Source organism: Papaver somniferum, unplaced genomic scaffold (assembly GCF_003573695.1).
Source record: "Papaver somniferum cultivar HN1 unplaced genomic scaffold, ASM357369v1 unplaced-scaffold_132, whole genome shotgun sequence".
Taxonomy (NCBI): Eukaryota; Viridiplantae; Streptophyta; class Magnoliopsida; order Ranunculales; family Papaveraceae; genus Papaver; species Papaver somniferum.
Window position 1 is genome coordinate 23002232 of NW_020622381.1, and position 14485 is coordinate 23016716.

The 14485-nt window shown below is 39.7% G+C and overlaps 1 protein-coding gene and 1 pseudogene across 1 annotated transcript; one reads left to right on the forward strand and one right to left on the reverse strand.

The window, feature by feature from the left end:
• The first annotated feature begins 31 nt into the window (after positions 1–31).
• LOC113333089 lies at positions 32–6722 on the forward strand (annotated as a pseudogene).
• Positions 6723–8667: 1945 nt separating this feature from the next.
• Positions 8668–9787, reverse strand: LOC113332687 (protein YIPF5 homolog). Its single transcript, XM_026579205.1, has one exon. The coding sequence runs from the start codon at positions 9621–9623 to the stop codon at positions 8868–8870; it is 756 nt and encodes a 251-aa protein (XP_026434990.1). The 5' UTR covers positions 9624–9787; the 3' UTR covers positions 8668–8867.
• Between the last annotated feature and the right edge of the window lie 4698 nt (positions 9788–14485).

The following is a 14485-nucleotide window of genomic DNA, read 5'->3' on the forward strand; positions in this document are numbered from 1 at the left end:
TTACAACAACTGCTGCTGCTTTACTGAGGGTGTACTCCACTGGTGACTGAGAAAGAGAGTGAGAGAGAATATGGAGAGCAGTGAAGAAGAAGATGATTTCCCAACACACGAATGGATCACTCCGCAGTCCAAGATTAACTCCATTTATCAATCCAATGCTGAAAAGGTCTTTTCCCTTATCTTCTTTTTATTTGAAATTCTTTCTGTGTTTTTAGGGTTTTTACTTAAACCTTAAACATCCTTCATTTCGTTTTCCTTTAGTTTCTCTTCCTCAATATACATTGTTAGTATCAGTTAATGACTCTCAAGCCACCAAAATGGTTCAGTTAGAAACATTATCCAGTGTCAAAAGAACTAACAAACTGAAACAAGGGTTTCACATAGACCCATTCGATATATAGTGTCAAAGAATTAACAAACTGAAGCAAGGGTTTCTTGTTATTTTGGGAAACTTGAATCTGGTTTTAGAGATGTTATTTTTTTCTACATTTTTTTTCTTTCTGTAATAATCCTTCAATTTCTGTGATAAACCTTTAGTTTTTTTTCTTCTAATGTTTTGAATCATCCCTTATTTTCTTCTTGTGTCCAGGATAACAGCAAGACCCTTCAAGCTGAAGAAGATGCTCAGGGCAGTGAGCACCAGGATCTCTTGGTCAATGAAATGGATTATCATAAGAGGACATTTTTGGAGAATGTTGATGCCCTCTTGGCTGAGCATAAAGTGGATGAAGCTTTAGATGCTTTGGAGGCAGAAGAAAGAAGCTCCCCTGAGCTGAATGGCTTGGGAGATGCTTCTTCCACTTATAAGTCTGCCTTCATAAAGAGAAAGGTGATGCTTGAGGATCAGCTTATTGAGATTGCAGAACAGCCATCTTTGGGCGTCAAAGAACTTAAGTTAGCTTTGAGTGGTTTACTGAAACTTGGAAAAGGATCTTCGGCACATCAGTTGCTTCTAAAAGCATATGGGTCCCGCCTCAACAAGAGCATTGAGGGGTTTCTTCCTTCATGTTCATTCTATCCTGAAACATTCTCGGTTACTCTCTCGAAACTCGTTTTCTTTACAATCTTACTGACAGCAAAGGAATCTGACTTGCTTTTTGGTGACAATCCTGTGTATACCAACAAGATTGTGCAGTGGGCAGAATGCGAACTTGAATCTTTCGTTCGAATAGTGAAGGAGAACTCGCCCCCATCTGAGATGGTTTCTGCTTTACGGGCTGTGAGCATTTGTGTTCAGGCCAGTCTTAGTCACTGCTCCTTGTTGGAATCTAAAGACCTTAAGCTTTCTAAGTTGCTGACGGTGCTTTTACATCCATGTGTCGAAGAAGTCCTTGAATTGAACTTCCGAAGAGCAAGAAGAATGGTTCTTGAAATCACGGAAAATGATAAGACATTTTCTTTATCACCTCGATTTGCGTCTCCCCTATCTGCTGTATCGTTATCAGACTCCGAGCTTCTTGATAGTGGAACGAGATTCATGTACATTGTCAATGTAAGTTGATACCCTATGCTTTGGTATATTCTGTCAGTGGTCTGCACTAATTGTCCAGACACACACGCTTCTGTCAGTTTTCAAAGTCCCTGGATTTTTTATTTATTTCCTTCTCTGAAAGTTTAGGCAGCTACGGATCTGTTGTCACAGTACCTTGGCATTACACCATATTTGTGATATCATAGGAGATCGTTAGAAGTCCACAAGATTACAATGTTGTCCACTAAGAGTTTCTTGAATTACTCAGGCAAGTGCGTTCAAACTGTTCGGTAACTGGTTTTGACTTGCATAGGTACAAATTTCAGGTGGTTCCCCATTTTAATATAATGAGGCAGTGCCTAAAGCTGTGAATTACATAATTTTTTAAATCCATCTAAAGAGTATCGTAATGTCCAAGAAGGAGTTGTATTCTTGGAAACTTCGGAAACATGTTAACATACATCATTCATTTAATAACACTGGCTGCGGTTGGATGTAGTGGTGCAAGTAGAATAGCTCATTTATACAGAACGCTGTGGGGTCGTTTATGAATGTCGAGAAATCCATGGAGACGTTATGGAATATTTTGATCCTTACCACCTGATCTTATTGCTATCAGCAACAATAAATCATCAAGGATTATATATTTGGTTTGGCTTTTTAAGTGTGGTCAGTAAATATGATCTGCAACGGGGAATGGACACTTGGTAAATCAGGTAAAGGAAGGTTCGGATATTTGTGATAATATAAAACTGCACACTGTCATCCACTAAATTCATGTGGTTCCTCTTGCAACTTAGATTATGATAAGTATCTTACAAGAAAGCACATACAAGTGAAATTTTCGCTGTGAAAATTTGCAAGTAGCTCTGTCATATAATTAACCGTAGCTTACATGCTTCACTTATGTTCCAGGTCTATAACACAACTGAAGTTTAGCTTGCAGTTACACTACAAATTACATAGCAGTAGTCTAGTAAAAGTATAGCTATTTGAAGTGAGTTTGAACATTTCTCTTGCAGGATATTGTGGAACAGCTAACACCGGCAGCCATTGATCAATATGGTGGAAACATTTTAAACAGAATATCTCAGCTCTTTGATAAATATGTTGATGCTTTGATGAAATCCTTACCTGGTCCATCCGAAGACGATAATCTCATTGAGCATAAAGAGGTATTAACCTTCAGGGCTGAAACTGATGCTCAACAGCTTGCATTTCTAGGAACTGCATTTGCTGTAGCTGATGAATTATTACCAATGGCTGTTTCGAAGATTTGGACTGGGAAGAGTGAGGGGAAGGAACCAGGAAGTGGTTCAAGTGAAAACATTGTGTCTACCACGAGTAGTTCCATAGACTTTAAGGAGTGGAGGCGCCATCTTCAACACTCACTAGATAAGCTCAGAGATTATTTTTGTCTGCATTATGTTTAGAATTTCATCTATGCTAGGGAAGACAGAATCCGATTAGATGCTCGAATTTATGTAAAGATGCAAGGAGAAGATCTGTGGGAGACCTACCCACTGCCATCTCTGCCGTTTCAGGTCAGATTCTCTTCTTAACTATTTGTTTCTCTTGTTTGCATGTGCTCTGCTTAAGGAATCTTCTAACGTAGGACTAGGAGCCTTCAATCTGACCCATAATTTTCCTCTTCAGTTAATTGGTCTTCTTATTCTTGAATAACATATCAGCTACAGGTGAATGGGTTACGATAAACTGCCTGCCACACTTTTGATAAAAGTTTTTGAAAGCATCTAGAGGTCAGAACCTTTAAATGAAACTAAGTAAAGACTTAAGAGTATTAACACTTAACAAAAATGAATGCACATGAGTTGGGTGCTGTTACTCTTAACATTAGAAGTTACTATAGTCACTAAAGACTAATTTCTTACTTCTTTTGTTTACACAGTTTTTCCATACAATTAATCAATGACTCCACCCTGTCATGGTGTCTAAGGACTCTGCATCCGACCCAACCCCCAAATCAATAGCCTTTAGGGCCAATCTCTCCTTGGAGAGAATACTGTCTTGTTCCTTGGGTACATGTATGAAAATCCCTCTGTCTGGCATTTTATAGGAATTTAACTTCTTGCACAAACACATAGAGAGGCGAATAGACTGATGCATACAAGTTAGCATCTAGTATCTTGAAAGGGCTGCTGGACAACATGCGAATACCATTTAGGCTGTACTTTGTGTGGTTTTCATGGTGCTGATTGTCTTCACAGTAAATTACGTAATTCTGTAACCACGACGAGTCTTCTTTCTTTTATTTTATTCTTCTGTCTGTTTAATGTGAAAAACCATTTCTGAGCACCGGTAAATAAACCCTTCAAGGTGAAACAAAATAACTGATCCCTAGGCAAATCCCAAAGCATATACAATCTTCTGCAAGATAAAGTCATGATCCTACTATCCTTGTATGAACCTTGCCCCTTAACAGTTAATACATTTTTTATGGACCCTGGGTAGCTTTGGAAATTAATGTGTATGAGTGTACATGTGGAATGTTTTAGTTAATTTCTATACTTTTGAGGCTCTGATCTCTCTAATGAATAATGATGCTCACTGATCTCTGTCCCTGTTGTTTTATGATTGTGATAATCCTGAGATTGTATCTTACCAAATGGTAGTTTTCTCGTGGATAATGTGTCGGATGTCTTCTAATGTATCTATTTGATTATACATTTAGTAATGCCACTGCCATGGTAATAGAGCTTCATGAGATGCAAATTCGAGGTGCAACAATAGACTTGCACCAGAGGCCCTAAGTGTGACGTTATCTGTTTATACATATGTGCGCATGCATGTTCTGTGCTCAGTGTTATTCACCATCAGTTTGAAGAAGTTTTTTGTGGCAGCTATACTCTTTGGGATTTGAACTTGAGTAACCTCGAAATGGTACTCCTACTTTCTTTTTCGTGTGCATTATTCGTTGATGTAGCAAGCCTAAGCCATCCCTGACATACCATGACTCTGCAGCACAAAAGCTGTTGTACAATCAGATACCAAGAGAGCCCCCTCAAAAAGCATACCAATTTCGTAAAGAATCAGATATTTGCATTGGTTAAATCCTTCTGTCTGCTTCGTGTGTGTGCTGTTTATTCTATGTAAAAAATAGCATATTAGGTTGATCTCTTTCCAAAGATTTAAAGTGCAGATTCAGTGCTAATTATATTGCTTATAGCTCCCTAAATGTGATGGGTGATTCTAGGTCATGTTCTTCTATGTTTTTTCATAGCTCATATTGTGGTTTTTCTGTACAAACTCATTTCAAATGTGCACTTATTTCAGTCATTATTACAAGGGGTTATGGAGAGAGTCGAACAGGTTTTGATAACCATATTTTGTCATCAGTGCAGGCGTTATTTTCGAAGTTTCAGCAATTGGCAACTGTTGCTGGTGATGTGCTACTTGGAAAAGAGAAGATCCAAAAGATTTTGCTTTCTAGGCTAACAGAAACAGTTGTAATGTGGTTGTCTGATGAACAAGAGTTCTGGGATGTCTTCAAGGATGAAACCCACCCTCTTCAGCCACTAGGATTGCAGCAGGTATGTTCTTCTGCATAACAATATTCATTTTTCATATTTGACGTTCTAGGTACAGATGAAACTTGATCACTAATATTGATCAGACTGATATTGCTATGCTTTCGCTGCTGTATGTGGTCTACTACTTCATACTTGATGAAGATGCGTAGTAGTTTCAACTATCAAGTGCTGATAGATATACCTTTACGCTGAATAATACTTGAAAATATATACTCAGTACAGTTTTAGTTCTCTTGTCATACTGCCTTGAGTGAGTAATCATATCATCCTACAAAATATATCTGCAGTATAATAGCTGCCCAGAAGGCTGGGACCAATTTGTGACTGAAGAGCTGTTGAAAAGCTCATTGTACTGTGCCTGAATGAGCCTGTTCAAGGTTGCCACAAGCTTTCTGAAGTAAATTATTAGGCTTTTTAAGGTTTAGCAGCAAACCACAGTCAGTTTAGGTTAATCCATGATTAGATTAACTTAGAATATTTAGTAATAATTAGGATTAAGGTATCATAATTAGGTTATGCTACATTAAGTAAGTTAGCTTAAAGAAAGTCCATAGATTTGGATACGCAAATGCAGTATAGGAGTTTGCTTAAATTGTGTCGACGGGAATTGCAGATTGCAACATGCTTGTGCTTGTGCTTGCAGCACGGACTACATATCTTCATATTAGTATTAGTAGTTGTTATACAGTTTTAGTTTCAAATTTTTCTGAATCCAGAAACATGCAAGAGAAACAAACTGGCTAGCTGTGGTTGCTTTTTTTTCTTTTCTTTCCTTTATCCTTGTTTGTAGAACTCAAACTTTAATGACTGCTATTGCCACAAAAGGTGCATCACAAAATCTTGGTGTTGGTATTGGTTGAAATACCTCATAATCATAAATTAGTGCTAATAAGTAATAAGGTATTTGTCCTATATTTACCTTGAATTCTAAATCAACTTCCATTTATCAGTTAATTCTTGATATGCACTTCATCGTTGAAATTGCTGTATTCGGGGGCTACCCATCTCGGCATGTGCATCAGATCGCATCGGCCATAATTGCTAGAGCAATCAAAGCCTTCTCAGACAGAGGCATTGACCCACAAAGGTATATTCCCGTCTTTGCGTATAACAGTTTTCTTCGTTTTTCCTCCCTCCATTTCTCAACTTAAACATATCTTATTTTAGCAGTGAGCTTCCAGCGGATGAGTGGTTTGTTAATACTGCGAAAACAGCACTCAACAAGCTTATCTTGGGAACATCATCCGCATCCGAGGTATCTGATATAGATGACCACATCATTATACATGATGAGATTATTTCTGATTCCAATGACACTGCTTCTTGCCCATCATCTATAGCATCCTCTTCTGATTCATTTGCTTCGGCAAATATGGGTGAGAGTGAAAGTCCGACTTTTTTGTCAGATTCTGAGAGTTGAACAATAGGATTTTGTCACCCTTTGGTGGTTCAGGAGGCTTGAATTGTAGCAGAGTCGCCCAATCTCAGCAAGGTGTCACTGAGATTTTGTTATCTATGCTCGGATATAGGAAGGAATCTAATTTGTAAAGTGGCTAATGTTTGTTGATCAGTTAATCTTACAGCTGTATGTAAAATATAATGTCTTTGTTGTAATATAGCACTTGTTTGCCAAAAATAGGAAAGGGTAATTTATTTCACCATCAGGGGAATTTGTTCCTGCCCCTTGAACAGTTGCTTCTCCTTGTCATACATCTTTTTAAAATTTATATACTCTATAGTTGTAACTGTGTCAATCGTAAAGATCAATGTAAGCATACCTCTAGGAAGAACCAAGTTTCCCTTGACTTTTTCAAGGAATGTCTGGCTGAAAAGTGATATGGAGTTTTGACCAACATTTCGTATGCAGCTTGATTACATAACCGAGATGCACATTTCTGGGTTGAGTACAAGTGATCATATTATACAAGCTGCACTGTTCAAAAATAATCCTGAGACCTGTGAAATCGTATAGGTGGGTAAACTGCATGCTTAAAAGATTTAGATTAACTAAGGTTCCCACTTAGAAAAGTAGCTGCCCCACTTTTTTTTCACTTTCTATAGACATTTAGTTTGATATTAGGACCATTTCGTCAGATCAAAGTTTTCACCTGATGAACTAGACATTGATGGTCTGAAGTCTGAACGGAATTTTTGTCCGGAGGACGGTCAACCATGAGTTACCCATGTTAAGGGTAGAAGTGTAGAATGGCACTTAAAAGATTGATCTTCTGGACACTCCTCACATCCTATCCAGATTCAAGAGCTCAAGACTTCTAATCCTGCTGGGACTCCCAAGTTCTGAAGTTATACGTTCCGGAAGTGCAAATTTGGAGTCACCAGAGGAGACTAGGGAACATCTAATCCAGATCGTTTTCATTTTCAGCTTTCCACAGTCTCTTAAACATATGACTGACAGTGGTATTCCAAACAACTGGGTTACAGCGGCTGATGGTTCTTGTAACCTTTAGAAAGTCTAATTTTGCAAGAGTTGCCAACCCTAAACTGTTTCTCAAGACAAAAGCACAGAATTACAACTGACATCGCCCTATTAGCAATTCAAGCATTAGATATCAAACAAACATCAGCACGAGATTTTGATAAAGACCTATCTTATCATCCTACGACGTCAGACGTCTCGAGGAAGAACTGAAAAAGCGGACTCGATGACATCTATTCATAGTTTTAATATCTATAAATCAGACAAGAAAACTAAATCTAATAAAAAGCAATTCTGTAGTCGGGTTAACAGGATTTCCTTTTATCTGCACCCTCGGGAATTAGAGGGATTTACACATACTTCCTACCCTGAAAGAACAATCAACCCTGCTTGTGCTAGCAGGCACTAATTTAAGGGACTTGGTTACAGTAAGCTAAATCGACATACTGCCATGAGGATTACCAGCGTTACCTACATTTGCATGACTTGTTGCGGTAACAAAAGTAGAAGACGCGTCAGGTTACCTACATTTGCATGACTTGTTGCGGTACCAACAGCAGAAGACGCATCAGATCGGGAACATACAATAACTATGATTGTATACAAGAAGAAACATCAGATCAAAGTGGCTAATTGAAGATGAGCATCATCCAGCTGAAATGAGTTAAACACCTCCTCTTCCAATTCAAACGAGGATTGTTCCCATTCTCTGGAAGACATTTACGACTTAACCACAAATTTGAACAACCACATATATGCTAAATAAGAAAGTCTAACCAACTCTACTTCTGAAAAGATAATGTCATCTGTTACAGATTAGCCTAGCTAGTACAGAGTAACACATAGCCTAAAGAGGACAAAGCAATTTCACACCAACTTATATGCCAAATGAGTAGGAGAACACTATTTTTGAAATCAACCTTGGTCACTCAACAGATGCACATTTGTTTAGGATTCTTCTCATATGGAGATTGCCAAGAGCTAAAATTCTGAATAACTACTGTGAGCTTTACCAATCTTCTCATATATAGATGTTCAAGGGCTAAGCTTCTCAAGGAACCACTGTAAGCTAATTGAAAGTGCGGCACAACCACTCATATACAGATTTTCAACTTAAGTCCAAGCTATAACCAGAATAAAAAGTTGAACAGATATTTCGCTTAAAATGCAATGCTCAAGATATAACAAAACAACTGCTGAAACAAATATTTGGAAAGCAAATGAATAACCAGTTGCATTTCACATAAGAAACCTGAATTGATGTAAGCTAATATTTATACAACAAGTTACAAAACAAAACTCTGCAAATTTAAAGTCGAATGAGTTTCGTACATGCTATTTCCACTTCCAACTTCCTTCCAAAGACACAATTCCAACCCCTCAACTTTAACAAGTGGAAACCCCCAAATCAAAATATTACTAGCAATGAAAATAAGACGTAAATAAAACAACAAGAATAAGCTATCAACCCTCGATGTTCATCTCCGCAAGAAGCAAGTTCAACCAGTAATCGAGTACAAACCCTAGTTGACCACAATACAAAAACCCCAGCCATTCCCATAACAATGACTCCTCCTTGCGGCAAAAACAAAGCGAACGCGGATAGGATCACCATTGGCAACATACAATAACCAATAAGACTCAAACATCTATAAAGATCCAAATTCCCATTCTTACCAGCCAACATGTTAAACACAACATACAAGAAGAGTGATGCAACGGTCACCCAACCTAATAAAATCCCAAAGTGAAGTTTCCCAGCAAGTAACTGAAACAAACCAAAAGCCATCAAGAATAGAAAAGGACCTGATAAATCTGCATCTTCGTGTAAATTAGGGTTAATTCTGAATGGATTCAAGATGGAAGTTGATTTTTTCCAGATTTGTCTTGTATTGATTCCAAGTTCTTCAAGTAATGGTAATTCATCATCAAATCCAGAACCATAACCACCGATTGTACCTGAGTTTGCTCCGAAAACTGGGTTTGAAAAAGATGTAGATGGAACAGCAGATCCAACATCGAAACTCATGAAGGGGAGATTGTTGTTTGCTGGTCTTGGTGGTTGAAATGGTGGTGGTACTGTTGTTGGTGCTCTTCGTTGTTGTGGTAATCCACCTGATCCTGATGGGAATACTACTGGGGGTACATTAAATTGCTTCTCCATGATTTTAAGATCTTGACCCAGACAGAACAAGTGTGGAGAAATTCCAAGGAAGATCAAATATATGATGAAACTAGGATTTTGAGATCAGATCTTAGTAGAGGTTTTCTTAAGAGTTAACGGAAATTTTCTGGCAAAGGTCGGAGATATATTAAAAATCGAACCTGTTCGAGTTTCCATCGAGTTGAACTAACCTAGTTAGCCAATTGTTTTTGTCTAAAATACCCTCCCTTGTTGAGTTAACTCCGGGTACGCGTAGTAGTTCAGAATGACATATATACGAGAATTATACGGATTCGGATAGGTCGGATTTGGTCAAAAATTCGGTCAACGGTTCGTCGTTCGGACAGTAGTTGGGAACAACATACGTACGTGCATATTTGTTTTATAAATGTGAGTTCGGTATTTAAAATTCGGCTTACGTATATGATAAATTGATAAGTATTATGACCTTATTACGACACTAATTTTATTTGTATATGATTTATAAGATGAAAAAATATATTTTAGCGTGATTATTTAACAAGAAATAAACAATTTAATCGCATAAATGTATTATAAAATGAGTTTATAGACTTTTAAACAAAAATCAACACATAAAATACTGGTTAAACAACTACCAATAGAAAATTTTAACTGAATAATTGTATTTAAATATAAAGTATATACAAAATCAAAGAAATATCATTCGGATTCGGTTAGTTCGGATACGTTCGCGAATCATTCGTGAGGTCCATATAATCCGCGAACTAGGTTCGGAGTTCAAATAGTTCGGAAGTATCATTCGGATCGGTCAGTTCGGATACGTTTGAGAATGATTCGGAGAATTACTAACTAGGGTGTAGCTAAGTTAGTCAAGGAAAATGGGTTCATATACTACCTCCTTCTCCCTCTCCAAACTCGAATACATATTCTGCAAGCTATTGATGCCAGGATTTATGTCTGGCTCCATAAGCTCTTGTCTCAAGTCGCTAAAACTACTTTAATTAAATATATTGGTCAAGCCATTCCCCTTTTTCAAATGGGAGCTTACCTTATTCCCAAATATTTTTTTCCAAAAAAATGGATTTCCATCTCTGCAAGTTTTGGTGGGGAGAAACCTTTGATCCCAAAGACAGGAGGCTCCACCTTCTGGGTTGGGATATTTTATGTTCCCCTAAGTCAGAAGGTGGACTGGGATTTAGGAAACCTGAGTTAAACAATCTGGCTATGCTAGCCAGAAATGCTTAGAGAATTATTGAAAATCCTAATTGCATGCTAGCTAATGTACTTAAAGCTAAATACTTCCTCATGACTGATTTTTTAAGTGATAAGTGTTCTAACAAGTGCTCTTGGACTTGGAAGTGTGTAGATGCTATAAAGGAATTGATTTTATTTCTTGGATTGCGGGAGATGGTCAATTTATTGATCCTTGGTGTGACAAATAGATTCCTTCACTGGGATCTTCCACACCTAACCACCTTGTTCCTCCTGATCCTAATATCAAAGTATCTTATTTTATTAATGCTACTACTAGATCTTGGGATGTTACTAGACTTAACACCCATTTTGATGATGCTTTTGTTAAGAAGATTATCACAATTCCCTTAAGCAAGTTATGCACTCCTGTTAGGAGGGCTTGGGAACTTTCAAAGAATGGAAGATTTAGCTCTACATATGCTTACCCGAGACTTAAAGGGCTTAGCCTCCCCCCCCCAATCAATCTTTGGAAACGCATTTCGAAATTTAGGGTTCTTTATAGAATCCAAGTTTGTAGAACTGTTTTACATACTAGGATGCCTATGCATAGTGTTGAGTGTTCTAGATGTAATGATCCTCATGAGTCTGTTATACATGCCTTGGTTCCGTGTCCTTTTGCTAGTCGTGTCTGTTAGAGCATGGCTCGGTTGAACCCACCAAGCGTTGGTATGTCAAGTTTGGTTGTTGTTGATGGTGGTTTTTAGCTTAGGGTTGAAATCGTAAAACCTTGCATCTGATGTGACGTCACTCTGTAAGGAAACGGTGTCGTGAGTGCTAACCTCTTCGGCGACATATTTATTGAGCCGTTCAATATACTCACATGAAATTTATCCAGACTGGCGAATGTAGCAACCATCCCAGATGTTCTGTAAATTTCGGCGCCTCGCCTATATTCACTTAATATAAGTTCCTTTGAATGCCTTCTATGCTATGTTCTCCGGTTGAACCCTTAATGTTGATATGGCATGATAATTTGTGTTCACTCGCATTAGAGTAGCACGAATTTCCAAATATCAAGGATAAGGTCTTTATATAAGGTATTCAATCAGAAAAAGCATGCTGCTCTCTGGCAATGAACTTAAAAGAACTCTGTGTCAACACATAGAATTCAATCAATTTCCCTGACTAACTTGCAGAAATTAGGGTTTTGCACCTCGCGCAGTATATCATACCTTGATCGTCGAAATTAAACCTATGCAAACTAGGTAATTAATCCGCCATGGATTAGCAGGTGAAAAAACTTGCTCAAAATCAGAAAACAAGGAGCTGCAGCAGCAAAGGGAGGCGTGGACATGCCTTAGGCCAACTGGCGCCACTTTCCATTGGCCACACCCCTTCCTAAACCGGTCCTATTTCTCTCGACCAATCGTGTCGCCTCAAATTAGCCACGCGCACATAAGTTGTGGCTGGGCCCCTTCCCATCTACCAATCAGGTCGTTCTAAAGCCGCCACACTCTCACTAGAAGTGTAGCCACACCCATGCTTGGCCGGCCCTCTTTTAACCAACCAATCAGGTCGCTCTAAAGCCGGTACACTTTCACCAGAAGTGTAGCCGCGCCTTATGTTTGGCCGACCCCTTTCCTCGGCCAATCAAGTCACTCCAAACTTGCCACCATACATTAAAGGCCGAACGCACCCTGCCGCGCCACCATACTAATTGGCAAGCCAAACGCGCCTTACCACAACAACATATTGATCGACATGCCAACATGCCACCCTGCCACGGTAGCATGCCACTTTAGCCTTGGCCGCGCCGCCAAGCCCTAATTCTTACCACGGCGGCAAAACCTAGCCTTGGCCACGCTGCCAAGCCCTAATTCTTACCACGGCGCCAAAACCTAGCCTTGGCCACGCCGCCAAGCCCTAATTCTTACCACGGCGCCAAATCCTATCCTTGGCCATGCCACCAAGCCCTAATTCTTACCACGACGCCAAATTCTAGCCTTGGCCACGCCGCCAAGCCCTAATTCTTATCATGGCGCCAAATCCTAGCCTTGGCCACACCGCCAAGCCCTAATTCTTACCACGACGGCAAATCCTAGCCCTGGCCACGCCTCCAAGCCCTAATTTTACCACGGCGCCGAATCCTAACCTTGGCCACGCCGCCAAGCCTTAATTTTGGACACGGAACCAAATCTTAGTTTTGGCCATGCTACAACGCCACAGGCGTGGCCATGCCACAACGCCACCGGCATGCCGCAATGAAACGGCTATTAGCATGCCGCCATGTCACGGTTACGCCACTGGCATGCCGCTATGCCACGACTACTAGCATGCCGCTATGCCGCGGCTACGCCATTGGCATGCCACTATGCCATGGCTATGCCACTGGCATGCCACTAGCATGCCGCTATGCCATGGCTCCACCAGATGCTACTATGCCAAAGGCGTCACTTCGCTATACAACAAGATGCGGCCATAATCAATGGCCACTTTTGCTCATGAGATGCAATCTCAGCCATCCAAGTTCGCCACTGAACTGACGGACTTGTGGCAAGCCCCAGGCAACCCGTTACGCCACGGCTACGCCAGACGCCACTATGTTAATGGCGCCACTTTGCTACACAACAAAGATGTGGCCATAATCAACGACTACCCTTCCTCATGAGATGTAATATCAGCCATTCAAGTTCACCACCAAACTGACGGACTTGTGGCAAGTTTTAGGCGGCCGACCAAGGCAAGCCTAATAACATCACATGCTATTTTCCTATGGCAAAGTCTTTTGACTTTGACTTGCCACACATAGCAACCTTCTACACGTTTTCCACGAAAACACTCGAGACATCAAACATGTCAAAAACTGGGGGATACTCATCAGGGTATTGGCCTGGCGGTTTACAGCGTGCGGCGTGCAATGCGCCCATTACAAGAAAGTGTCATGAAGTAGGACAATTAGTAATGGTGAAAAGTAACGGTGTAAACAATTCATTCTTCATCATGGAAGCCTAATGAATGACGGTTACACAAATTCACTTCCCTCATCATGGAAGCATAACGTCTGATGGTTACACGTTACTCTATTCTTCCACCACTCAATCGTTTCCACTTCCAACGAGACCAAGGTACGTTTCAATATGATTTGTATAAATAGGCCTCACCTATTTTCACCAAAAACAAGTTTTGTTCCGCAACAATACAGTATCTAGAAATCCCCTGGTAGCTTTCCATTCTGCTAGCCAGTTCTACTTTCAGATACAAGTCATAAACAACCACACCTTCAGAATCAACTATTCTGGTCTCAACACTCTCTTCGCTTCCCTCCCTAAGACCAACCCTTCTCCTTCACTTTGTGACCGAAGCAAGCATGGAATGACCATTTCTTGGTTTAGGCCACGATTGTACAAATTGATCTCTCGAATCAAAAGTACTCCCGTGCAGTGCATTGTTTAGGGTTTAGATTCGTTTCTCATCCACACACCCAAAATTACCAAAATCAGCAGAAACGGTTTTCACCCACAAACAGTTGTCATATTTTAGTGAATCAAAACTCATGTTAAGAGTCGCTTGATGATGTACTAGAGTCAACTTCGTATAGGTTAGCTAGAAAGTATTAGGATATGAGACATTACAAGTATTGCGAAGTCTTGAAGATGTGAAGAAGCAAGGAGCTACAACGACAACAA